The 27,792-nt window shown below is 53.2% G+C and overlaps 1 protein-coding gene across 1 annotated transcript in view; it reads right to left on the bottom strand.

The window, feature by feature from the left end:
- LOC118235834 (breast carcinoma-amplified sequence 3-like) overlaps positions 1 to 27,792 on the bottom strand; it is a 173,661-nt gene that overhangs the window by 3,812 nt on the left and 142,057 nt on the right. Inside the window, exon 24 of the mRNA XM_035433682.1 lies at positions 17,586 to 17,750. Coding sequence (XP_035289573.1) covers positions 17,586 to 17,750 — 165 coding nt within the window. The remainder of the gene's footprint in view (positions 1 to 17,585; positions 17,751 to 27,792) is intronic.

The following is a 27,792-nucleotide window of genomic DNA, read 5'->3' on the forward strand; positions in this document are numbered from 1 at the left end:
CCTCCCCTCGCCCTCTCTTTCTCTCTTTATGGAAACCCGCGCGATATACGGCTAAACCCAGCCCGGCGCGGCCGAACGCCACGGAACGAGTCACGGAAGAGGCAAATGGCTACCGTTTCCCGCCGTCTCCGTCTCCCTCCTTCCCTCGCGTACATTCGTACACGTTTCAGCGGCCCGGAGGACTTAGCGGGTAATCTGCGAATGATATCGCTTTCCCGAACCCCCCCCCCCCCCCCCCCCGGGGCCTAGGTCCCACTCTCCCGGCTCGAGACCGGCAGGAATGCGAGCGCGGGGCATTATTGTGAGAGATATAAGCCGCTGAACACCGCTAAAGACTCGCGCTGCCTTCCTAGCGCAGACTAATCCCGCCCTTTGTGCGACTCATACGAGACATTCACCCAAAGGTATGTAGGTTAACCTTTCGCGTTCCCGCTCGCTCCTCCCCGCGATTGGTGGAGGCCCGAGGGCGGCGTCAGAGCGGGCTCTTTTATGTTAATTGCACATTTATTGTTTCGTCTGGCTGATGTCACCCAATTGAGACAGACTCTGATGGAAAAGGGAGGAAAAACCTGAGGAATTCTGTATTCTACGCTGGATTTTTGTTGTTGTGTGAAATTAAACTGAGAGAGAGAAACTGTTTGGCACGTTGGAGGGAAGCAACGCAGCGACCGACACACAACAGCGCAGCACTAGAACGTGCGCATGCTGTCACCTTTAGGCCTCCTCTGTGCACAGCCTTAATCCTCTTCACATTCACCTCTCACTTCAGGCCCGCTAAGAGACAGGAAATCCGCTCTTCCACGCGAAAAGAAACGCCTCCGTTTGTTAGCGCCTAAACACGCTGGTAGCACAACAACCCCGAGCAAACTGACCAAGAACTCGCAGCACCGCAGAGGGGGGCCCCAGAACTCCCCTTCCTCCCCCCCCCCCCACCTCACCCCACCCCACCACACCCCCCCAACCCAGCCCCCCGAAACGTCCCGCTGATTTAGAACACATTTCAGCGCCGGGCGGCTCACGCTGACGGAGATATATTGAATTCAGCATCAGGGAGAAAGGAAATAATGATCAAAGGAGACACGGCACTCTTAATCAGTGGGTTTGTGCCAGGGTAAATGTGAGGGAGCACTTCCCCCCCCCCCCCCAGTCCCCCAAACCCCCCCCCCACCCCCCCAGCTCGGTCCATACATCCTCGGTCAGGCCGGGCCCGCTGCAGAGGGGAGGCGGTAACCCACACCGGCACTGTACTTATCCCGTCTGATTTGTTTCTGCGCTTTAACTTTAATCTCGCCGGGGTCCCAGCTGGCTCTGGTTAACGCTCTCACGTCACATTCCTCCTCTGGCCCGGGCCACCGTCGCCCGGCAAGACGAACGGCAGCGCGCTTGATCTACAATCAGGGCTCGTTAGGGCTCGGCTCCCCAATCAACTCTCTCCAACCCCCCCCCCCCCCCACACACACACCCCCCCTCACCCCCCTCACAGAGCATGTGACCTCACTCAGGCACACTCTGGCCCATGTAAGCACACTGCTCCACCTCCCCCCCACCCCTCCACCCCCATCCCCCCACGGTACTGTAGAAGAGCAGAGTGAGGCCTGTGCTTTCATCACCGCGGCGACGCTCTGGAAGCCATGGAATGGCCCGGCACCGCCACGGCAACACCGGCTTACCCCGGTTACGCGGCGGAGTTCTGACCGCCAAGCTCTGACTCCAGGCCCTGACTCCAGATCAGAAGCCGTGCTGTATCACAGAATGTTTGCGGTTGGGATTAAAGGGTGGATTAGCTGATCTCAGATCAGCTGCTAGGAACAACGTGTCCTGAATGAGATCCAAACTTCTGCAAAAACAAACAGGAACACTTCCTCCCCAGTGACACAGTGGAGAGAGGCGTAGCACTAACGCCAGATACTCAGCTGCTTATTTGAATTATACAACAATTCATCATTTTTAGCATTGTTAAAATCACACGCTTAAAATGCATTAAAGAGAAATATATCCATCATACAGTATTTATGAATTGAATGATTATAATGTGGCAAAACATTATCAGTATTATCATTAAGAAGAATAAAAATAATGATTCTTTCACAACATACTCTCTTTGAAACCGTATTTATTCATTAGAAAGCCTGTAAGCGATTTATGCACAATATGAAATGGCAGTGGAGGCTTCAGTTTATAGACCTGTCATATTAGGGGTTTTTATCCATGTACAAAAAAAAGAGTAAGTGTTCGAGCATTATTTTTTATAATTACATTTTAAATGATACAATTCTGCACTTCTATGGTACTGTGGACGATAATATTGCCATGTATGAAACGAATGCCCAGAATTGACAACAGCCTTCAGGTCATGGCATAAATGATGCAACCTCTACAGCACTAAGTTTGTCAGGTTAGCTGACCATACTCGGTTGAGTCTAGCACTTATTATCGCACATCTACGACCTCTAAGCACATCTGTTATCTATTCTGTAGTACTACTGCACTTTGCATCTGCTATGAAAGCACTTATGGACAGCACTTAATGTAATAAACATGTGTCAATACCAGGGTAAATATATATATATATATATATATATATATATATATATATATATATATATATATATATGGTATTTGGATTCATATCCAGAGATTCATGTAGGAATTATAGCCAAAGAAACAGCTGAGCAGTAAACTACCCAATTACATTAGGTCCCTCAAAATGGGGCATGGGAGGACTTTGTACAAAAAGGCTGCAGTTCCTACACAGTTCACCTGATATTGATGTAAATACTGGCAAATTAAAGCTGAGAGTGTTCTGGGCCTGTTCTGGGCCCTAGGAAACTTCAAAGGGCCTGGCCTGCGTGGCCTGGAGATAACACATACACTCCTACACATGCAGCGCGCACACACACACACTCCTACATGCACGCACTGCACACACACATACACCCCTACACATGCTGCACACACACACACACACACACACAGACCCTCTCCTACATGCGCACACACACACACACTCCAACACATGCTGCACACACACACACTCCTACACATGCTGCACACACACACACACACACTCCTACATGCACGCACTGCACACACACACACACACACACACACTCCTACATGCACACACTCCACACACACACACAGACACACTCCTACATGCACGCACTGCACACACACACACACACACACAGACTCCTACATGCACGCACTGCACACACACACACAGACACACTCCTACACGCACGCACTGCACACACACACACACACACTCCTACATGCACGCGCTGCATACACACACACTCCTACACGCACACACTTCGCACACACACACAAATACACACTTCCACAAATACATACGCACATACATGCATACATACATACACACACATTCATATATTTTTAAAAGCCTGATACTTCTGTGTATTAGAATTCTTCAACATCACCCTCTCTAGTCTTTATTAAACCCTACTGCTGCACAGCCAAGTTTCTCAGTCTCTCAGCATCCACCAACCCTTCACTTTCACTACAAAACTATAATAAGAACGGTCATGTTTTGCTTACAGGCTCTTGCAGAGAGGATGTAAGCCTTGTGCGTCAGGTACAGATACTGTCAATGGGCAGGACAATAGGCAGTCTTCCGTCCTTCTGTATTTTTCACAAGAAGGGGAAACTAGAGAGGGTTTCATATAACAATGCGATCATAGTACAGAAACTGTCAAGGCAGAGAATGGAACCCCTGGCTGCACGGAGGGGAGGATGGGTACATGGGTTTGAGATGCACTGATGGGCAGAATGAGAACTGGGAACAGAACACATCCGTGTGCAAGCGCGCAAAATTCAACCTCTCGAGCCTCCCTCTCCGCGCCCCCCCCCCCCACCCCCGCCCAAATATTTATTTGTTTGGACAAACGGAGAAGGGTTTCTGACAGCTGAAGCGACCCCCTCCCTATGTCTTTGGACAGGCGTCTGCGCAGCTGAAAGGCGCTCGTGGTGTTGTGCTGAGGACAGGCGTCTTCGCAGCTGAAAGGTGCTCATGGTGTTGTCCCGGGGGACTTCATCACCCTGAGCCCTGAGCTTCGGGGCAGGAGGGGCTGGGGGGGGGGGGGGGGGCTCTAATCAACACCGCTGCCTGCTCTATGGATCACCACCCCACCCCCCCCCCACCACCGTGCCCTCCGCCCTCTCAGACAGGGGGAGAGAAGACCAGCTCTCGCCAGTAAAACGACATCTCCAAACCACAGACCCGCCGCGGCAGGGCGCTACGTGACGTTGGCAAGCGCAAGCTCAAGTACGCAGTCCAAGCGCGCGTCGCGTTCCCGTTCGAGAGCACACTGTGCGTACGGTGGGAGGCGTGCACGTGCACAGCTGTGTTCAATCAATCAATCAATCAATCAATCAAATCAATCAATTTTTATTTGTATAGCGCTTCTAACAGAGGAGCTTTGTCACAAAGCAGCTTTACAGAGAACCGGCCCCCAAAGAGTAAGCCTAGGGCAACAGTGGCAAGGAAAAACTCCCTGACTGATAGCAGGAAGAAGCCTTGAGCAGAACCGGACTCAGAGGGGGAACCCATCTGCCGCGGGCAGGCACCGGTTTGTTTTGGAAATGGCTTACATAAAAACAGATAAATTATAATACATAAACAGCCAATCCAGTATTAATTAAGTCCAAGCAAAAGGGTGACCCCCGGTCACGTTCAGCCTATCTGGACAGAGAGTCGCACAGACACGCGGATCTGTGCCCAGTCTCCCAGTGCTGGTCAGTCGGGTGACAGCGGAGAGGGCGAGGCCCAAAATCGATAGCACAAGGCAGGGGAGCGCAGTGGCCTTCCCTTGAAAGAGTGCAGCGGTGGAGGAAGAGATCGAGTGTCTCTGCACAGCGACGACTGCACCAGCTGTCTGCTGTTCTCACCGCATCTTCCTGCAATCTCTCCATTTATCATCCAATATTTAATTCATGCGCCATTACTTATTTATATGCATTGTAATGTATGCATATCTACCAAACAACTTACCAGTATAAATATGCACAGAGAAAAATATTATATACTGTATACACACACCCACAGTATACACATTTATATTTCAATCTAGCCGTCTGTAAAGTTTTGTTTCTTTGCTAATTACAAGAACAAAAAAAAACAAGAGAATTACTAGGCTAAATATTATGAAATATATATTGATCGTTTACAACATATGATGTGCTCTACAAGATATTACAAGATGTTTGGGACAAAGACATTTTTTTCTTGATCTGACCATGCACTCCACAACTCTGGTCCTCATGTTGACAAACACCAATGACAGACTCCAAAGGCAACCAAAAGCCTGGAATCAACACTAGATACTAAAAGCTCACTTATACCTGCACTAAGAAAGCAACTGAACACACCTGACTAAGCAGAAACGCCTGTGAAGCCATTTGTCCAAATCATTATGGTGCCCTATGGGGGTTATGTATAAAAATAATTGCTGTAATTTGTACACGGTGAAAGGAAAATGATTATCTTTTTAAATCCCCTTAAGTAAAAGCTAAGAATCTGCACTTCAACCACATCTGAATTGTTTGATAACAAATCTAAGATTCTGGAGTACAGAGCCAAATTGCGGAAAAAAACCAAATCTGTCTTTGTCCCAAATGTTATGGCGCTCACTGTATACGAGCAACAATTAAGGATGGATGGGACATATCACTCCTGACAGTTACCCTGTGGGCGAGTGTTATACATGCCTTCTTGTGTATGTGTCTTACTGTGCTTCACAAACAAAACCAGGGCAAGAAGACACAACATATCTGTTTACAACATTCCTCTCTCACTGTCTCTCTCTCTCTCTCTCTCCTTCCATTTCTTCACCCTTCTCTCGGCCTCTCCAGAAACCCCATGTTCTGTTCGGCTCTCCCTTAAGCAAGCCGTTAAGAGCACTTTCTGAAACCGCTCACAAAAACAAACCCATTTACTGAAGGGTCTGTCTCCGTCCCTGTCCCCCCCCCCCCCCCCCCCCCCCCACACCCCCACACCCCCACACACACACACACACACACACACTGCCCCCTCCCCCCCCCCCTCCTTGTCGGGTACACTGCCCCGGCCGGCAGGCAAAGCGGCAGAGGCGCAGCGCGGGATAAATGATACGATGTCATCCCAGGCCCGACGTGTCGGAGGCGGCGGCGCGGCGGCGGCGGCGGCGGCGGCGGCCCTGAGCGCCGGAGTTATTCTTCGTCGTCTCGCGCTGTCGCCGCACATTACTCTCAGGCCCCCGGCTCGCCGCGGAGAGCGACCCCGGAAAGAACGGGTGAGTGGCGGGGGGGGGGGGGGGGGGGGGGAGACAGCGATTGTAGCCTCCTTTCACACTCCAGTCGCTTCTCACAGCACCGCGCTTCTTAGCCTGGACTTTCAGGCTGCTGGCCGGGGGTTTTTTTTTTAGCTGCCGCGCTGCCGGTGTCTTTCAGGAGCAGAGTGCACTTCTTCCCCCGAGCGGGCCCTAGGGGGGGGTGTAACAATGTGATCAACAAATGTTTTTTCTTCCCCCCCCCCCTCGCAAAGTATCCGAAAACTCAAAGCAGGACAGGAGGAGAGTGAGCGTGTGAGGCCGTGCTCTCAGTGCTGACCAGCACCTCCAGTTCTACATCCTCGGTACTGCAGCCTTGCGTCTTGCAGTGTGGTCACATATATCTCCTGCAGTGGAATGGCATAACAGCTGCATATCTCTCCTCCAGTACAGCTGCATATCTCTCCTCCAGTACAGCAGCGTTTCTCTCCTCCAGTACAGCTGCATATCTCTCCTGCAGTACAGCTGCATATCTCTCCTCCTGTACAGCTGTGTATCTCTCCTCCAGTACAGCTGCATATCTCTCCTCCAGTACAGCTGCATATCTCTCCTCCAGTACAGCTGCGTATCTCTCCTCCAGTACAGCTGTATATCTCTCCTCCAGTACAGCTGAGTATCTCTCCTCCAGCACAGCTGTGTATCTCTCCTCCAGTACAGCTGCAAATCTCTCCTCCAGTACAGCTGCATATCTCTCCTCCGGTACAGCTGCAAATCTCTCCTCCAGTACAGCTGCATATCTCTCCTCCTGTACAGCTGCGTTTCTCTCCTCCAGTACAGCTGCATATCTCTCCTCCGGTACAGCTGCATATCTCTCCTCCGGTACAGCTGCATATCTCTCCTCCGGTACAGCTGGATATCTCTCCTCCAGTACAGCTGGATATCTCTCCTCCGGTACAGCTGCATATCTCTCCTCCAGTACAGCTGCATATCTCTCCTCCTGTACAGCTGCATATCTCTCCTCTGGTACAGTTGGATATCTCTCCTCCAGTACAGCTGCGTATCTCTCCTCCAGTACAGCTGCAAATCTCTCCTCCTGTACAGCTGCATATCTCTCCTCTGGTACAGCTGCATATCTCTCCTCTGGTACAGCTGCATATCTCTCCTCTGGTACAGCTGCATATCTCTCCTCTGGTACAGCTGCATATCTCTCCTCTGGTACAGCTGCATATCTCTCCTCCAGTACAGCTGTGTATCTCTCCTCCAGTACAGCTGTGTGTCTCTCCTCCAGTACAGCTGTATATCTCTCCTGCAGTACAGCTGCATATCTCCCCCCAGTGCATCCCATTACATTACATTTATTTGGCAGATGCGTTTATCCAAAGCACACAATAAGTGCATACTGAAGGTCACTGGAACAATTACAGAACACAGGTCCGATAAGGTACAACGTGTAAGAGTTATTCATAGCCATGAACACCAAGCCATGAGCCAAGTCCAGTTCACACAGTAAGTATAGGCTAGGTCAGAGAGTAATGTTAAGTCAAACTAGGAGGCATGACAACAAGCTACAACATCAAGATAACGATACAAGTGCAATAAGTTCTGGATGGAGATACAAGTGTAACATGAAAGTGCCACAGGAACAAATGAGAAGGATTCAAGTGACCTGAGATTGGGAGTGCACTGCAGGTTAGTAGCGATAGTTAGGCCAAATACAGACTGAAGAGATGTGCCATCAGACCACGGCGAAAGATTGGCAATGACTGAGTGGTTCGTAGAGGAACTCTGGGGAGTTTGTTCCACCACGGTGGAGAAGCGTGGTTGGGATGAGCAAGAACCATTCACCCAGACGGCAGGGAGTGCAAGCTTCCCTGCTGCAGCAGAGCGGTGTGATCTAGCTGGCATGTAGGGTTGAAACCTTGAATGCTAGCATGCGCTCGAAAACCAGCTTCCTAGCAGCGGTGTCCAGAAACTTCCATCTCCTTAGAGAAGGCCATGGACACACATTGTGGCAAAATGAGCCCAACTATGATATCCAGTCATACAAAGTCCTCCAGGTGAGTGGCTGTCTATGTGCCTGCCTCACCTCAGGTGACCAGGACACATGATGGAGAGGTAAAGAGTGAGAACTGAGGCGTGAGGGAGAAGGTCAAGAGTTAGAGGTGATGGATGGGAGCTAGGTACTGAGTGTATGTGTGTTGGGGAGGAGGAGGGTGTTCAGGTAGCATGGGAACCATTAGCCGTTTCTGAGTGTGCAGCACCTCCCTTGTGTTTCATTAGGGACAGAGAGGGGTGAGCACTGATATAGAGTGACCCGCATTTTCATTATCTTTTTAATAAACTTCCCCAAAATTTCCCAACGCACAACGAGCACTGTGCGATGACTCAATTACGACATCACAAGGCGTATGATGCAAGGCAGATCGCAAGGTAATTTGACTATTACATCACGGGACATATGACACGGATCATTTGATGGGGATCGCTCCATTACTGGCCTCTGGATGGGCATCAGCGAAAACGTGATACCCCTCACACTTCATTTCGCAAATAGCTTCTGTTGCGGGTTAAAACCTCGTCTTTTCCCAGGACACCCCTCATGCACAGCCAGTCGCTAACTACTACTAATAATGAGTGTGTTAGACACAGCAGCAGGAGGGGAAAGGCCGCTAAAAAGAGGCTGTGCATGAATAATGTATGCCCCCCCGCCCCCCCGCCCCCTGCCCCCCCCACCCCCCGCCCCTTCCCCGAGCCCCCGAGCCTCCAAACTGATGGAGGCAGATCGCTCTGACTAGGCGCATCAGTAAAATCCACCGTGCGCAAATTCAGAACGGCCTCTGTCGCGCCGTACAGAACGATATTTATTTGGTTAACTCGTCGTCGCCCCAGACCTGAAATCAGCAGAAAGGTTCAGTCTGAACGTTGCAGCGTGGCAGACTAGCGTCCTAGCCGGGCCCCACCGGCCGGTGCCGCCGCCCACTTGTGTGTTGCTCTTGAGATGGCTATCGGCTTTTCGGCTAGCCGCCGTATCAAAGCGCTGGCTCAGATAATGGCTCCCATTTCTGCAGATGAATGCGAGCGACAATGTCCAATTTAAACATCCTGTATTTGCATATGACTTCATGCACAGGCTCGGTCAACAAAAGGGGTTTTCATGGAAAAGGGCCTTGTAATGATTCCAACGGCAAATTTGACGGCTCAATTAGACTTTCAACAACAATTCATAATTGCACGGTGAAATTTGATTTGGCTGAGCTCCATTCCATCGCGTAACGCATGGCCATTTGAGACCAGAAAATCACTCCAAAAAGTAGCAGGGAAACACGGGGAACTGAAAAAGATCTTTATATGAATTGACGTCTAGAGATACTTAGATGTAAAGATGGGCAGACATGTAGACATTTGTTCATGTGTACAGATATGCAATTGTGTAAAATGGTGAAACATATATGCATGTAAATGCCATACGCGCATGTGAATACCATGACGTCAATACCAGCCATCTGTACTTTTGTCTCATATTCATCTTTTGATCTCAAACCCAAATGCCTTAAGTGTACTGCAAAAATAACAAATTTCACTCTATCCTCTAACCATACATTTGGTGGGCACTGTACATACACGTGCAGTATCTGTTGGCGTCTGTAAGCGAATATCTGCACGTTTGTAGCCTTGAGATGACAAGACGAGTCTGTGTTGATGTATAGTTGTATACTACATGTGTAGACGCAGGCTACTGTTACGCTGATTAACTGTGAAGATGTGGGACAGCATGCAGATGTGCTGATCTGTGGAAATGCACAGACTTGCACATCAGTGTGAGAATGCACAGATGCACTGACACGTGCAGACCCGCAGAGCTGCATTCATGTATGGAAATGCACTGCTGCACACATCATAATATTCATCTGCAGACAGGCGCTTAGACGTGTATGAACACACAAAGCGGTGTAAATGTGTGGTACACTGTGAAACGTATTATAAACGAATAAAGACGGATGAAGATGGAGATGTGCTGAGAGGCATGCATGTGTTGCTGTACAGACACACATACTGAATCTGTCACACTGTGTAAATGCACAGAACCGTGCAGACGCAGAGGCACATACATGGAAACACATGGATGTACAGTGATGTGTGTATTTCACACAGATGTGGGGATGAGGAAATGTGTAGGTCTGGGAAGAGGAGGTACTGAAGTGAAAATAAGCACAGAAGGGCAGGGATGTAGGGGTGAGTAAGAGGGTAGAGGGTCAGGGCTCACAGTCACTTAGTCACTCAGCCCTGCAGTAACTCAGTCACTCAGTCCTGCAGTAACTCAGTCACTCAGCCCTGCAATTACTCAGTCACTGATGCCGGCAGTAACTCAGTCACTCATCCCTGCAGTAAATCAGTCACTAATGCCGGCAGTAACTCAGTCACTCAGCCCTGCAGTAACTCAGTTACTCAGCCCTGCAGTAACTCAGTCACTCAGCCCTGCAGTAACTCAGTCACTCAGCCCTGTAGTAACTCAGTCACTCAGCCCTGCAGTAACTCAGTCACTCAGTCACTCAGCCCTGTAGTAACTCAGTCACTCAGCCCTGCAGTAACTCAGCCCTGCAGTAACTCAGTCACTCAGCCCTGTAGTAACTCAGTCACTCAGCCCTGCAGTAACTCAGTCACTCAGTCACTCAGCCCTGTAGTAACTCAGTCACTCAGTCCTGCAGTAACTCAGTCACTCAGCCCTGCAGTAACTCAGTCACTCAGCCCTGCAGTAACTCAGTCACTCAGCCCTGCAGTAACTCAGTCACTCAGCCCTGTAGTAACTCAGTCACTCAGCCCTGCAGTAACTCAGTAACTCAGCCCTTCAGTAACTCAGTCACTCAGCCCTGCAGTAACTCAGTCACTCAGCCCTGCAGTAACTCAGTAACTCAGCCCTGCAGTAACTCAGTCACTCAGCCCTGCAGTAACTCAGTAACTCAGTCACTCAGCCCTGCAGTAACTCAGTCACTCAGCCCTGCAGTAACTCAGTCACTCAGCCCTGCAGTAACTCAGTCACTCAGCCCTGCAGTAACTCAGTCACTCAGCTCTACAGTAACTCAGTAACTCAGTCACTCAGCCCTGCAGTAACTCAGTCACTCAGCCCTGCAGTAACTCAGTCACTCAGCCCTGCAGTAACTCAGTCACTCAGCCCTGCAGTAACTCAGTCACTCAGCTCTACAGTAACTCAGTCACTTAGTCACTCAGCCCTGCAGTAACTCGGTCACTCAGCTCTGCAGTAACTCAGTCACTCAGCCCTGCAGTAACTCAGTCACTTAGCCCTGCAGCAACTCGGTCACTCAGCCCTGCAGTAACTCGGTCACTCAGCCCTGCAGTAACTCAGTCACTCAGCCCTGCAGTAACTCAGTCACTCAGCCCTGCTGTAACTCAGTCACTCAGCCCTGCAGTAACTCAGTCACTCAGCCCTGCTGTAACTCAGCCACTCAGAACTGCAGTAACTACACTCTCAGGAATGACCCCACTGCGACCCCTCCAATGTGCCCCACAGACAGACGTGTCCAGCTTCAAGGCCTACAAAAGCTTCACTGACAAATCTGAAAAGAGCACAGGCACAGAGAGAGAGCACACAAGATGAAGGAAGAGAGAGGCTTCTCCTCTTAAGATGGAATTGGTTATTTCTATTTTTTTTACTTGCACATGTATGTATTTGGGTATGGGCAGGACTCAACATTATGGATACTGCAATGTTTTTATTAATAAGATAAGATCAGGTCCATTTTAGATCCACAGTAGAAATATTGAGACTGAAGCAATGCTTGATTAATACAGTTATGAACAGAAATAAAATCAAAATATGCATTATTGTTATTACCTTTAACCCAGCCAGATGACTGTATTAACAATCAGTGCATTTGCTGAAGTTCCCGAGCTTTACACCAAGGCTACAGGCTCGATGTAAATGTGGGAGGATTCATCCACTGCTGCCATCCGCACATACTGTGCATACTGAGCTCATAATTTTACGGTGTCTTTTCCTTTAAGACATATGGGAGGTGCCTGTGTGATGTGTGTGCATGAGTGAATGTGTGGTTGGGACATTTCTATGCAGGCATATGTGATATGTGGATGTGTGCCTGTATAGAACTGAGCATGCTAGAATGTGTGAGACAGAGTGAGAGTGAGAGTGTGTGTGTGCGTGTGTGTGTGTGTGTATGTGTGTGAGTGAGCCAGTGCACTTTGGGGGGGGGGGGGGGGCTCAGAGAGGGGACAGGGACGGGCTGGGGGCTGCCTGCTGGGGGCTGTCAGTTAAACCTCCCAGACAAAGAGCCCATTGTGCGCTGCACACTCCACCAGCAGGGGCGCTCAGTCAGGCCTGATGTCCCGTCTGAAAGCTGTTAAATGAAGACACACTGTCACAATGACAGGACCCTTTCACACACACACACACACACACACATATACACACACACACACGCACGCACGCACTCACGCGCACGCACATGCACAGCCACCCCACGCCACGCACGCACGCACGCACGCACACATGCGCACACATGCACACACACACACACACACATATACACACACACACACACGCACACACTCACGCGCACACACGCACACGCACAGCCACCCCACACCACGCACGCACGCACACACACACACTCATGCGCACACACACACACACACTCACTCCACACCACACACGCCAGGCCTGTGAGCAAAAGAAAAAAAAACCTCACAGCTGTATTTGCATATTCCCGGAATGTAACCACAATTACATTTGCAACTGAAAAGCAGTGTGTGTTACAATTTTACACCACATCGTAATACTGCTCCCAGAGACAACAGCACCAGCAGCCAGCACAGTGGGCATGCTTATTCCAATGGATAGCACTTCCTTCACAGACTCCGTAATATCCAGTTGTCAGAAAGAAATTAGATACATAATGTGATGCAGCATACGCTACTATGCACATCACTGCCCAATGCCATTATACAGCGTCATGACAAACGTGCCACTAATGTATAGTGCTAAAAAAATGTCGTCTTCCAGTTGAATGTATAAAGACATGCCAGACCTATGCTAGTGATGTTATTTACAACGGGGAATGATTTATTCGGTTCTCTGAAGACATAGGCAGAACCGTAAAAATGACACAAACACTATTTTCCCCTCGTTCTCAGCACAGTAGCCTGGCAGACGAACACATACCCCCCTTGTGTCAGGGCCTGGGAACACTGCAGTGTTGTGACGTGGGGAGGGCCGGGGGTCGTGGGATTGTGTGCGGTCGAGCTCCGTCCTCCACACGGGCTTAAATGGAATTTATGTTGGGTTAGCACCAATAAGTAAAATGTAATTTGCATCATTACGTTGCTGGGGAAAATCGAATTTCGGGAAGAGCGCATTTCAGTAGTCCGTGTACGAGGGACCCCGTCAGTCGGTTGGTCAGTCGGTCCTCTCTCCCTCTTTCTCTCTCTCTCTCTCTCAGTCTCTCTCTCTCTCTCTCTCTCTCTCTCTCCCTCTCTGTCTTGGTCTCTCTCTCTCTCCCTCTCCCCCTCTCTCTTTCTCTGTCTTTCTCTCTGTCTGTCTCCCTCTCTCTCTCTCTAGGTCTCTCTCTCTGTCTCTAGGTCTCTCCCTCTCTCTCACCTGTCTGTAGTGGGCAGTGGGCACATTTCCCCTGCAGCTGGCCCGTCTTGGGGCAGAGGGGGCCGCGTGTGTCACCGCTCGGGTAGGGTAATTAGCGTAGCGTCTTCGGGGGAAGGGGGGCCCGGGGGCCCGAGGGCCCGGGGCAGCTGCGGCGGCTGTAGGACGTCTGGGCGCGTAATGCGCTAAATCGGACCGGCCCTTTCGGCTACGCCGCTAACGCCGTCTGACCTCCCAAACGCCAGGAGGGCCCAGCCAGCAGAGCTGAGAGAACTTCCTACCCTCAAAGAAACCCAGCTCTCCTCTCACCCCCATCCTGTACTCTAAAAAGGGGCCACAGACTCAGAGAGCGAGGTGGGGGGGGGGGACATTATCAGCAGTCAAAACTACCCCATCACATTCTCCAAGACACGTCATAAGCTACCTGGCTAATGACACCATGTTGTCCTACGGACAGAATCGAGTCCTATAGTAATTCTGCTACTCTTCCTCTTTTTTAAAAAAAAAATTATTTTCCAGCCATTCCTTCCTTCCCACTTCCCTGCTCCCTCCATCAGCGGCGCGGCGCGGCGCCCGAATGTGCGTGAGAGGGCTCGGGGCGGGGGGGGGGGGGAGCCCGGGCGTAATGTGATCAGTAATGAATTTTGCGTTACATTAGGCCGGACAAATGGACGGACAAGCGCAGACTACAAGTGTCCGGGAGTCCGACTTAATCTAATGACGCCAAAACAGAGACAGAACCAATTACGGAGAGGGCCAACTCAGTGCCGGTGCAGGGACTGCAAATGAATAGGTACAAATCGAATTAGGGCCTAATAGACGCGCTGCGAGAGGGGGGCAGTCGATGCTAACCGCATTAGGGCCTTGTGACCTCCCTGCTCCCGGCGGCGGCGGCCCGAATCCGACTTCCATCTTCCCTTAAAAAATCAAAGGAACTCTTGTCCACTTAAGTCGAAGAAGAACGCCCTGCTGCCTCCTAAACGAGTTAAACATTCGGATTGTCAGAAAGGCAATTTCCCCCCTTTTTTTGGTTTCAATATGAATTACCTAAATTCGTGGTTTTAAAAACCTTTGAAATGTACGGGTTTGTCCGAGCTTATCCGCGGAAGGGATCACTTTAAGAAACCAGAGATGGTCTAGGAAGGAACGCGGATCCTTTCTAAGCTGCGGAGACAGGCAAGGAGAGGGGGCGGAAAGCTGGAATGAACGTGTGTCGAATAAATTGACCGCGTTGGTTGAAAGACGCATTAGTTAAGTAAATCAGCTAAATAGGGTTTACCGCTTGAACTTTTTTTTTTTTTTACAACTTTAAAGCAGTTACGTTTCCTGCATTCTGAAAGAGACACAAATGAGAGGAGGCGGAGACTAAGAGACGGACAGGGAGCACTCTGATGAAGGCGGAGCAAGACGGGCGATGCCTTTACTGCATACCTGCCTGTCTCTCTACCTGCCTGTCCACCACAACCTTTTACTAGCAAAGAGGCAGAAAAGCATTAGCCAAAGTTCATTTGTGCCGCCACGCTTTTCGCCATGCGAATCCGCTCCAGGTTTTGTAGCGCCAGCGATTTCCAAGTAGCTGTTTGGGTTGGTCCACAAGTAGTCCCAAATTCCTCTGTAGCAGGAGAGGAACCGGCTAGCCGTGCAACAAAACAAAACCAAGAGCCCATCCAGCAGGGAAAGAGCCTTAAGCCTAGCCAAAGTAGCCGCGGCAGCGCAGAAAACACCACAGCCCTTAATAGCAACCAATCAGACCAAGTTAAACTACCCTTTAGGTGTGCGAGCGCTGTTACGCAGAAGGGAAAGTGCTTCGGCCCAAAAGCACTTCCAGGCTTAGCAATGAGCGAATGCTTTTAGCATCTCAAACCCTAATTACATTTAAAGACTGTAATGTACTACAAAGGAGCTGCATTTGGCACGTAATTTGAAAATGTTCTGGTTCGCAAGGCGGTTGGAAATTTAACTGAATCTCATTAGGCCCGCTGGTTAAAACTCGGACAGCTGGAGATTAGCTTGCCAGCTGCCGGCCCCCATGGCACGCCGCCCCTGATTAAATGTACCGCGCCGTGTTTTCAACCGAGCCGAACCGTAAAATAAGTTCCGGTTAACTAAGTATGGTAAGGTTAACTAGTTAACTAGCGGCTTTCCTGTAAAACAAATTTCCACAGGGTTAAAATGGAGGCCACCATTTCTACACCATTTAATTATACCAGCTATTTACAGAAGTGAAATCTCCATTGTTAAAACTAAGCACGCAAGCAGCGACCCAAAGCATAAAAAAGATTTTAAAAATTTTTAAAAACATGGTTGTCATTCACATTACATGCTCATTCTTCCCACTGGAGTGTAGGGAGGGGAAGTGTCCACAGGGGGCGCTGTTCTGTGATGGAACTTGTCCTCGGAGCGGAGTACTCCATGTCCAGGGGGCACTGGAGGGGGCTGGCCAGATCCGGAAGGGCATTTCCGATTCTTTCAGCCATAATTGCAGCACAAATAAACAGACGGCGGATGACCGGGACCCCACCACCCCGCCACCCCGGCCTGAAACTGGGCTGATGAGGAACAGGAGGTCCCCCCGTCTCCTCTAACTACCGCTCTAAATCACCAGGACCCGGGCCCGCGCTCAACTCTCCCGGGGGGAAGCCGATCCGCCCGTCCTCTCTCTCTCTCTCTCTCTCAGGCTCTCTCTCTCTCTCTCAGTCAGTCTCTCTCTCTCTCTCTCTCAGTCTCTCTCTCTCTCTCTCTCTCAGTCTCTCTCTCAGTCAGTCTCTCTCTCTCTCTCTCTCAGTCTCTCTCTCTCTCTCTCAGTCAGTCTCTCTCTAACTCTCTCTCTCTCACTCTGTCTCTCTCTCTCTCTCTCTCTCTCTCTCAGCTTCTCTCTCTCTCTCTCTCAGTCTATCTCTCTCTCAGTCTCTGTCTCTCTTTCTCTCTCCCTCCCTCCCTCCCTCCCTCCCTCCCTCCCTCCCTCTCTCTCAGCCCTGAAGGGGAAGCAGACCGAAACGCGTCTCCTCCAGGCTGAGCTCCGGCGGCCGTCGCCCTGGCCGCCCCTTCCCTTCTCGCACCGCGGCTGACCTGGCGACGCGTACGCGCGGACACCGAGCCGAACGCCGATACGTGCGCGTGCGTGCGCTCGCCAAATACGCCGTGACCGCAGGCGGGTATGTCAGAGGGGGGCCGGGCAGACTACGCGTTTGGGATCCATTTCCTTTATTTAGCGCAGAGAATGTCCCGCTTGCACAGGAAACAGCGGCGACGGTTCCCCAACTCTCCACCCTCCTGCTCTAATGCCTACAACAGCATCGTAACTTTCTCATGTGCTGGACATGCAAACACAAGACTCAAAACACCAGGAACAGTGACAACAAGTTTTCTCTGCAGCCAGGCTGCACAGTAAAATGTCCAGTTCAACTCTTAACAGAGTTAATTAACATCCAACAGAGTCAATTCCACTCTAACTCAGAGCGGGACCAAATGTTGTCCGTTAAGATTTGAATTAACACTGTTAGAGTTGACTTAACACTGTTAGAGCTGAATTAACACTGTTAGAGCTGAATTAACACTGGACATTTTACTGTGTGGGACAGTTGAGCCACGTGCCATTAGACACCACCACCCGAACACCTTCACAAGCTTCTCTGAGCTTCGTTCCAGTCTCAGAAGGGCCGAAAAGGCGGCGGGGGCGGGGCGCTCACCTGTCCCGGTGCCCACGGCGTCCCGGCTGGGCGACTCGGACATGGCGTCGGCCAGCCGCTCCCTCAGCCCGTCCTCGGAGGCGTCCGCGGAGGTCATGTGACGCATGAAGCTCTCGGGCCAGCTGCCGCACACCTCCAGCAGGGTCACGCTGCGGTCCAGCATCCCTGGAACAGGAAGAGCAGTGGCTCATGGGAAAAAGGGCCTCACCTCCACCTGCTTCCTCTTTTACTCTCCAGGGGAAGGGTGGAGCAATGATCAACGCTGTGAGGATGAACTGGGTGAGCAGGCCCCAAAATACAGGGGCTGTATGCTTTCACAGTCCTGTACTCCCTAACAAAGAAATATGTACTATTACACATACATAACTACTTAAATATTCCACATCTGTCTAAGTCCCCATGACTATCCTCCTCCCACCAATTTTCTCTCCCTTTAATCAAAAATTTTTCATTGGCTGATAGGAAAAAAAAGTCAAACAAAACAGCACCAGAAAACATGTTTGGCTCAGTTCTGCATTTTGGGTACAGAAGCTTTTGAGCTGCAGTGATGGTCAGCCATATAACCGATTTCGGACCCCAGGAAGATTAGCTGCGTATTGCTAATGGGGATCCTAAATAAATAAATAAATATTACTTGAGCAAAATTAGTTGAGTATAAAACATTTTGCTCAAGACTATAACTATTTCGCACCCTTTGAAGACGCTACATCAAGAAAGGTAGCAAAGAGAAGCCAAGAAGTGGCCGTGAAAAGAAGGAGAAGTTAAGAGCTTCGCAGGTTTACTCTGTTGAGCGGGTTTTCCAGTGGAAATGATCAGGACGGCCTGAGACCGCTCTAGAGCTCGGGTCAGAAGGCCTGGTGAGGAATGCAGCCATCAGGGGGAATCGCTGACTCCGCCCACCCTGCCTCTCAGACAGGTGTAAATCACAGGCCAATGGGCAGGGTCCTGGCAGGGTCCTGGCAGGGTCCTGGCAGGGTCCCCCCCCCCCCCCCCCGCCGGACTCCCCGAATCAACGCTGATCACACCATCATAAGAACGACAGCGGGACCAGAATGCACTTCAACAATGAGTGCAGATCAAATCATACACAGATTAGCATCAAACGCAGGAATAAAGTGTCCAGCCAGGGTTCCTGGAAGTTTAAACAAGAGAACGAGGAGGGGGGAGGGGGGGATGGGGGGGGCCTCCCGGGTGATAAAAACAGTTGGCAGAGGGGGCCGGGGGGCGGCTGGGGAGGGGGGGGGGACTCGTCTGGCCCCTGTGATCACAGACGGAGACGAGAGGCAGGGCGCGGGGCGGCGGCGGGTTATCTGGGGCCGAGCCGGGGGCCCCTTTGATCAGCGCGCGGCGGCTATCGGCGGCCCTGCGCTGGCTCAGCCGCACTCTCCCGCACTGACAGCCGCTAACGCGCTGGGCCGGACAGCGGGCCGGCGTGGGGCAGCCGCCGGCCCGCCGCTGATAGCGGGACCGGGCGGGGGGGGAGGACCGGGGGGACGGGGGGACGGGAGGGAGTTTGGGAGGCGGCTATCGCGCTGGTAAACACTCGTCCGTGCAGCCTCACGGACAGCAGATAACTTCAGACCACTTCATAAAAGCTCTTTGTGCCCCAAGGGTCGGCCCCGCTTCCCCACCGGCGGCCGTCAAAGCCAGAGCCAGGCAGGCGTGTGGTGTGTGGGGGTGTGTGGGTGTAGGTGTGTGTGGGGGTGTGGGTGTGCAGGCGTGTGGTGTGTAGGTGTGTGTGGGTGTGTGGGCTTGTGGGTGTGCGGGTGAATGGTTGAGTGGGTGTGTAGGTGTGCCAGTGTGAAGATTAGCCAATTAGGTGGACAAATATCTCTGAACACTCAAACTGCTTTTCTGGAATGCATGATGAAGGATGTATGTGCTGTTTACATGGGCCCGTGTGTGGCCAGAGTGTGCGGGTGCATATCTGTTCTTGATTGTGAGTGTGTGGGCATTGTGCGGTCAGTGAGATAGAGGCACATATTTCCATGCAGAGGGGACTGCAGCCTCCTGCTGCAAGGTTAATGGTAATCCATATGCTGTGTGTGCAGAGTGGTGTGCCTTTGTGGTATGTCTTTGTGAACCACTTCGGTTGTTGTGCTTGCATGAATGTGCGTATGTGTGTGTGGTGTAAGTGTACGAGTGTGCATGTGTGTGTCTGTGTGTGGTGTATGTCGATGTGTGTGTACATGTAGTTGGTGTATGTGTTGGAGCGTGTGTGTGTGTGCGTGTGCGCATGTGTCTGTGTGTGTGTGTGTCTGTGTGTGGGTGGGAGAGTGTATGTGTGGTGTGTGTGTGTGTGGTGTATGTGTGGTGTGCGGAGTGTGTGTGTGGTGTATGTGTGTGTGTGTCTGTGTGTGGGTGGGAGAGTGTATGTGTGGTGTATGTGTGATGTGTGTGTGTCTGTGCTCTGTGCTGTGCTCAGGACTGCAGACAGCAGTCCTCCTCTGGCAGACGGTCTCCCCTGTGGTGGGAGAGGAGCGCTCTCTCTCTCTCTCCCTCACTCGCTCGCTCGCTGTGGCACTTCACTCACGGGCGCTCTTCAGGGGATTCCTTTACAGAGCTATTAAAACATCACTCTAAATTAACATGAAGGCAGGACTCTTAAGGGAAAGCGTGATTTCCCCCTCTCCCCTCCGCAGGGCTATCTTTTTAAATTTAGCAGGCGCTGCGCGGCGGCGGCGGCGGCTGCTAGCGCTGAGGAGGTACGGGCCCCCCCGCGCACCGGTCTGAAGTGGGTGCGGAGTACCCCCGCCCGCTAACGCTTAGCCCGCCGCGGATATCTGCGCAGCCAATCCGGCGGCGGCGGCGGCGGCGTCGATAACGGAATATCCGGAGGTCAAGGTCGCGAGTTGGCCTCCCGGACCAGGGGTGACGTCTCCCCTCGGAACCGTCCGACAGCCAATCGGGGGCCTGCGTTCCACATTCTTCACACCTGTCAGCTCTTTAAAATGGCGCAATTAAATAATCATGCAGCCCGCGGGACTGCGGCGGGGGGGAGCCTCAGGCCGGGCCGTCTGACATCTTTAACGCCGAGCGCGTTTCTTTTTTAAAACCGTCGCTTCAGACGGAAAATTTCGCTTTAACAACTGAAACACGAGGACGTGATGTTCCTACGGTTTTACACGAAATAAACGAGGAAATGAAATTAAAAAAGAAAACGCGCAGTGATTTCTGAGTTTCACTGAAACAAGCCTGTCTTAAAGTGCTTAAGACGTTCTTTTCCCTCAAGTAGGAAACATTATCTTGTTTTATGGTTACTGTTCGCTTGACAAGTGAAATTTTCCAACCCCACTGACAAATCCTGAAATGGGTCAAACTGTCTTACCTCACTGGCAATATTTTTGTCTCATTTAGCAAAAATGAAAAAATAACACAAGTAAGACTTTAAGTCTCAATATAAGACTAAAATACTTGTTGAGATACTTGTTTAAAAATGTTGTTTCTGTGGTGTTGCTGTAAGTCGCTGGGCTGGTTCTCTCACGGCACACTGAAATTTACTCGAAGGATTAGTCATCCTCCGTTCGTCTTTATGGCCTAAGCCCGAACGCACAGAGGGTGCAGAAATTCCCCCGTCTCCGCACTGCCTGACAACCGCGGCAGATGACAAACACGCTGACGATGAGGGGCGCGGGCGCGAGTAATGCAATTAGTCTTTATTAGGGGCCGTTAGGGGCCCGTTTAGTTAATTATCTCTTTCTTCTCGCGGAAGATTGCGTCTCTTTTATGGGCCTAAAAACAGTAACCTTCTGGTGGAAAAAGCGGCGGTGTATAAATTGGGAGTCTGTTGATAGAGGTCTCAGAGGCATGCAATTAGCCGCCGGCGCTAATACGCAGAAACCACAAGGCAAACACAAAGCTCTCTGGTCATCCGACGGCTTGAAACTTGTTTTGGTAAGAAGGGTGCTGTTGCCTGCTCTTGTGAAAACCAGAGGGACGGTCCTGTTCCGAAGCCCTGAATCTGTGTACGGCCAGCCGCCGGGGGGTGGGGGGGGGGGGGGGGGGTGGGGGGCGCTGGCAGGGCTGGGAGGTGTGAGAGCGATGTTTCTGGAAGAGCGCTCAGTCGGCTGCTTCAGACAGGAAGTCTGAGGAGACCCTTAGTGGTGGCAGGTGAGGGGGGGGGGTGGTGTGTGTGTGACTGTGACTGTGACAGTGACTCAGACAGGATGGTGTCGGCCCCCGCCGGACCGGGCCAGGGGTTTATCTCAGCGCCCCACTTTCTCAAGAGCGCCCCTTTGGAGTGCTCCTTCCCGGCCTGGGGGTCCTCCAGATTAGGGCCACACGGACTACGCCCCCCGTGCAGGGGGTGAAGGTGAGAGGGTGAAGGGGGGTCTTATCAGTCCTCCTCTCAAAAAGCTCTCAAAACAGCCCGGACAGACCGGCCCTCTCCTTTTCAGAAGCCCCCGTCCTGACCCCCGTGGAGGACCTCGGCTACCCTACCCCCCCCTCCCCTCCCCCACCCGCACCCCCCCGTCAGCGCTCCCCGGGATCCCAAACTGACAGCCTCGCAGACAGGCGCGCCGCCGCCGCGGCAACCCGGGTCCGGAGAGCTGCCAGAACTGCTTAGCGCCGACGCGCGGGTGTTAATGCAGATGTGCGCTCGCGGGATCGCCCGCGCGATAGGCCGCTCCCTCCCAGAGCCCCCCCATTCCCCCCCCCCGGCGCTGTCGTTACATTACCCCCTCACTCCTGAATCATTTACCGCGCTCCTCTCTCTTCCCCGGGCTCCCGGGGTGTCAGTAATCCCATCAATACCGGCCCCCACCGCGGGCCCTCGCTCGCGCTCCCTTTCCCACAATGCACCTCCCCTGCCTCCCTCTCAGCCCCGCTCCGCTTTCCCAGCCTCCTCAAAAAGCAATTTTTTGCGGAGCGTCGGGGAGAGAAAAAGAGAAATCGCGCAATTAGCCCTAAACCCTTAATAGCAGAGCAGCGTCTTCGGGCTCCACTGTGTGTGGCACTTCCAGTGACGGGCCTAATCCCGGGTTTTACAATGAAAGGCGCGGCGGGGGACTTTCCCCCCACCCCGAATAAGCCCCCCTCCAGGTCTCCCGCCATGGCGCTCGGCGCCCGGTGCCGGTCCCCTCGCGGTGGGGGATCCCGGGGGTGGGGGGGGGGTGTTTTTCCACATCACAGGACTTCCGCCCCCACCCCCCCCCCCCAAAAGCAGTGCGCGCCCCCGTCCTTCCTTTAGAGGGGCGCAGCGGATGGTTAGCACGATTAGCGCCTCAAAGGGGGACGGCTCCCAGCTGCCCGTCACGATGAAACGGCCCGCTCCGGGGGTGTGTGGGTGTGTGGGTGTGTGGGTGTGTGGGTGTGTGGGTCGGTGGGTCGGTGGGTGGGTGTGTGTGTGTGTGGGGTGGTGGGTGTGTGGGTGGGTGTGTGGGTGGGGTGGTGGGTGTGTGGGTGGGTGGGTGTGTGGGTGTGTGGGTGGGTGTGTGGGTGTGTGGGTGGGGTGGTGGGTGGGGGGTGGGTGGGTGTGTGGGTGTGTGGGTGGGTGGGTCGGTGGGTGGGTGTGTGGGCGGGTGTGTGGGTGTGTGGGTGTGTCGGTGGGTGTGTGGGTGTGTGGGTGTGTGGGTGGGTGGGTGTGTGGGTGTGTGGGTGGGTGGGTGGGTGTGTGGGTGTGTGGGTGGGTGGGTGTGTGGGTGTGTGGGTGGGTGGGTGGGTGTGTGGGTGTGTGGGGTGGGTGTGTGGGTGGGTGGGTGTGTGGGTGTGTGGGTGGGTGGGTCGGTGGGTGGGAGTGTGGGTGTGTGGGTGGGTGGGTCGGTGGGTGGGTGTGTGGGTGGGTGGGTGTGTGGGTGGGGGACTCTCCGGTGAGAAAGCCAGCATTACCGTGGAAACCGGGCGGGAGTAACTGGGATCGCAGGAGAGAGGGTCTGGCAGCAGCCGCTGATGCGCGGGTCCCTGACACAGCTCGTAATCCAGGTGCACTCTGGGAAAAGCAGTGGTACGAAGCGCAGGGAGACACGTGTGTACATGGGGGTGCAGGGACTGTGCTGTACTTTATTTAAATGTTTTCTGGTTTATGCCATACAAAATGAGTATTGTACCTAATTGAACCTGTGTTTTGTAGTTGTTCCAGTGACCTTGATACGCACTTTTGTACGTCGCTTTGGATAAAAGTGTCTGCTAAATAAATGTAATGTGATGTACTGACTGTAAAAGGACCTACAGGAAGGCCATTTCCCCTCCATCACCTCACCTTCCCATCACAGGCTAAAGAGACTGAGTATCTAACGTAGACTGGGTCTGCACAGCCAAGCGACCCAACGCACACACGCTGCGCTGGGTTTCCCTTTAGTCTGCACGAATCTGCCCGCACGTCCAAACTGAAACGCTAATGAGAAGAGAGAAGAGCGCAGCTGTCCTGCTAGCTACCTCAGTGCCTAGTGTTCCCCAAACCCTGTGCTCTGTTCCCCTAACCCTGTGCTCTGTTCCCCAAATGCTGGGCTCTGTTCTCCTAACCCTGTGCTCTGTTCCCCTAACCCTGGGCTCTGTTCCCCTAACCTTGGGCTCTATTCCCCCTAACCCTGTGCTCTGTTCTCCAAATGCTGGGATCTGTTCTCCTAACCCTGTGCTCTGTTCCCCTAACCCTGGGCTCTGTTCCCCTAACCCTGGGCTCTGTTCCCCTAACCCTGGGCTCTGTTCCCCTAACCCTGGGCTCTGTTCCCGTAACCCTGGGCTCTGTTCCCCTAACCCTGTACTCTGTTCCCCTAACCCTGGGCTCTGTTCCCCTAACCCTGGGCTCTGTTCCCCTTCATGTTGGGGCCTTACGGCCTCAGTAATGCAGCCGGCGGTGGCCCCGTGGTGATTAAAGGCCTGTGATAGGCCTGACACAGAGCAGAGCCCGAAGGCTGTGTTTACTGACAGGCTGCGCAAACGCTCCTGACAGCTGAAGAGGGGAGGCCCTGCTCCCTGCCGCTCTGAGCCCCGCCTCCCTGCTGCTCTGAGCCCCGCCCCCTGCAGCTCTGAGCCCCGCCCCTGCCGCTCTAAGCCCCGCCCCTGCCACTCTGAGCCCTGCTCCCTGCCGCTCTGAGTCCTGCCCCCTGCCGCTCTGAGCCCCACCTCCCTGCCGCTCTGAGCCCCGCCCCCTGCTGCTCTGAGCCCCGCCCCCCTGATGCTCTGAGCCCCGCCCCCTGGCACTCTGAGTCCCGCCTCCCTGCTGCTCTGAGCCCCGCCCCCTTCTGCTCTGAGCCCCGCCCCCTGGAACTCTCAGCCCCGCCTCCCTGCCGCTCTGAGCCCCGCCCCCTGCCACTCTAAGCCCCGACCCCTTGCTGCTCTGAGCCCCGCCCCCTGCCCCCGAGTTTATACCCAACTCATACACCTCACACGCCCTGTCGCTTTACTCCCCCAAAACTCACACACCCCGCCCTTTACTCGTCCAGAGATCACGCGCTCCTCGTTCTCTCTCGTCTGGACCCCCCCCCCCCCCCCCAACCCCCCCGCCCCTAATCTACATGCAAGCTGCGCTTCACATCTGGGAGCCCGCTCAGTGCAATGCTTACATTAAGTGACTTTAATGAATTGGCGCTCCTGCGTGAGGCATCCCGCCGGGCCCCAGCGGGGCCGCTTTCTCAGAGAAACATTACGAATATAATTGGTGAGCAATGAGCAAACAGAACGTTAGCGCGCGCAATTAATAATAAAAGGCCAACAGGAGGAACGGAGTTCCTGGTACACCTTTCTGTCAGGAGGCCTAATGGATTTCGGGCGGTATTGTATTACACTGTAACCTAATGAGGCAACACTTTGTTTATGTAGGGAAGTTAATGCACTTTACGGCCTCTTTATTGCGTTTGCTCGTCTGGCGGGCGGCGGCGTTAGCGGCGCTCCTCGCTAGCGCGCCGTTAAGGGGCAGGGCCCGCGCGGCTGCCGACAGCTCACCGCAAACACGCCCGACGCGCACGGCCAAACAAGCGGGGCCCGTCTGGCTGAGAAACGTGACGCGGCGAAGGAGGAGGAGCGATCGCGGAATGCGCGTCTGCCCGGGGGACGTGTTTATGCTTTCGAATGAGCCGTCAGCGAGCTTTGAGCTCGCGTCTGTTTGGGGAGGGTGCTAATCGTGATGGAGGTGGAGTCAGTGTGTGGAGAGGGAGAGTCAGAGTAAGGACAGATGGAGTCAGTGTGTAGAGGTTGAGTCAGAGTGAGGACAGATAGAGTCAGTGTGTAGAGGAGTCAGAATGAGGACAGATGGAGTCAGTGTGTAGAGGAGGAGTCAGAGGGAGGACAGATGGAGTCAGTGTGAGGACAGATAGAGTCAGTGTGTAGAGGTGGAGTCAGAGGGAGGACAGATGGAGTCAGTGTGAGGACAGATAGAGTCAGTGTGAAGAGGAGGAGTCAGAGGGAGGGCAGATGGAGTCAGTGTGTAGAGGAGGAGTCAGAGGGAGGGCAGATGGAGTCAGTGTGTAGAGGAGGAGTCAGAGGGAGGGCAGATGAGTCAGTGTGTAGAGGAGGAGTCAGAGGAAGGACAGATGGAGTCAGTGTGATCAGCAGGTCACTCTCACGGCGCTGCTCAGCACCGCAGATCTCAGAGGAGCGTTAAAAGTGCCGCTGGGGGTCGCGACCCCGGCTTCATTAATCAGCGCGGACCTTCCCGCCAGCAGCGCATTCATCAGGCCCAGGTTTCACGGGGAAACCCGATCACACGCCTCCCCGGGTCACCCGTCTGCGGGCGATGGATGACCCCGCCTTTAATCCCAATTCCCCCAGCGTTCAGACGGGGGTTTTCACCACAACAACACGGCACACGGCACGCGGCACACGGCTACCCCAGCACCTCCAGTCCCCTGATTGGCTGATTGGAGCTCCCACACTGCCCTCACACAGCACGCTACCACAGAGCGCTCCGCCCGGAGGAAACGCCCTCGCGCTCCATCCACAGCTCACACACACACACACCAGTGCGCACGCGCGACTCAACACAACGCTGAACGCCGCGGTCAGCACCGAACGGCTCGACACTGTCGAACACGCTGCGCACGCAGCAAACGCTAAACACGCGGTGCGGGCAAGCGAAGCGCAAACCCCATGCCACGCGTACACAACCCAACCTTCGCCCAGCGCTGGTGCTGACCCAGCACGCCGCAGTCTCAGCAAACGCAGCCCGGGCTCCGGGGCCTCGGCCGCGCTGGTCTCCCAGGCGCCCGGCAGAACTCTCAGCACGCCACACACACACACACACACACACACACACACACACACACACCCCCTCCGTCCGGCCGCACGCTCACCCAGCCCAGCCGGTCTAAAAACACTCTCACACAAGCAGCGCCTCCTCACAACAAGCCCCTAATGGACAAACACGGCGTCCCTCGCATCCGTCTAACACCTCATTTATAAAACGCAAAAATCAACAACAGAAAACAAAACAGAGCCGGGTTTTTCTTTTCCGCTACGGTTCCCCACCCCCACCCCCGTCTCAGGGCCCGCGCTCTCGTGTTTATTTACGGACGGTATCTACCCCGGCGGTTCACACCACCGTCCGGGAAACGGCCCGTCGCTAACGTAAACTAGCGCCGCATTCTGTTTACCGCCGCCTTAGCGCACTCCAAATAAATATCTGCCCGGGATTCATACGTTCTCATGCGAGGAGAAAACGCAAAAGGAAGTCCCGGAACTCCAGGCCCCGAGCGCGTGCTCTCGTGTGTCACAGAGAGAGGGAGAGAGAGAGAGAGAGAGAGAGAGAGGGAGGGAGAGAGAGAGAGGGGAAGAGACAGGGAGAGGGGGGGAGACAGGGAGAGAAACAGGGGGAGAGAGAGAGACAGGGAGAGAGGGAAGGAGAGAGGGAGAGAAAGAGAGAGAGAGAGAGAGAGAGACAGGGAGAGAGGGAAGGAGAGAGGGAGAGAAAAAGAGAGAGAGGGAGAGAGAGAAAGAGAGAGAGAGAGGGAGAGAGAGAGAGAGAGGGAGAGGGAGAGGGAGAGAGAGAGAGGGAGAGGGAGAGAGAGAGAGAGAGAGAGGGAGACAGGGAGAGAAAGAGAGAGGGAGAGAGGGAAGGAGACAGGGAGAGAGGGAAGGAGAGAGGGAGAGAAAAAGAGAGAGAGGGAGAGAGAGAAAGAGAGAGAGAGAGGGAGAGAGAGAGAGAGAGGGAGAGGGAGAGGGAGAGGGAGAGAGAGAGAGAGAGAGGGAGACAGGGAGAGAAAGAGAGAGGGAGAGAGGGAAGGAGAGAGGGAGAGAAAGAGAGAGAGAGAGAGAGAGAGAGAGATGAGAGGGA

This window comes from Anguilla anguilla, chromosome 9 (assembly GCF_013347855.1).
Source record: "Anguilla anguilla isolate fAngAng1 chromosome 9, fAngAng1.pri, whole genome shotgun sequence".
NCBI classification, from domain to species: Eukaryota; Metazoa; Chordata; class Actinopteri; order Anguilliformes; family Anguillidae; genus Anguilla; species Anguilla anguilla.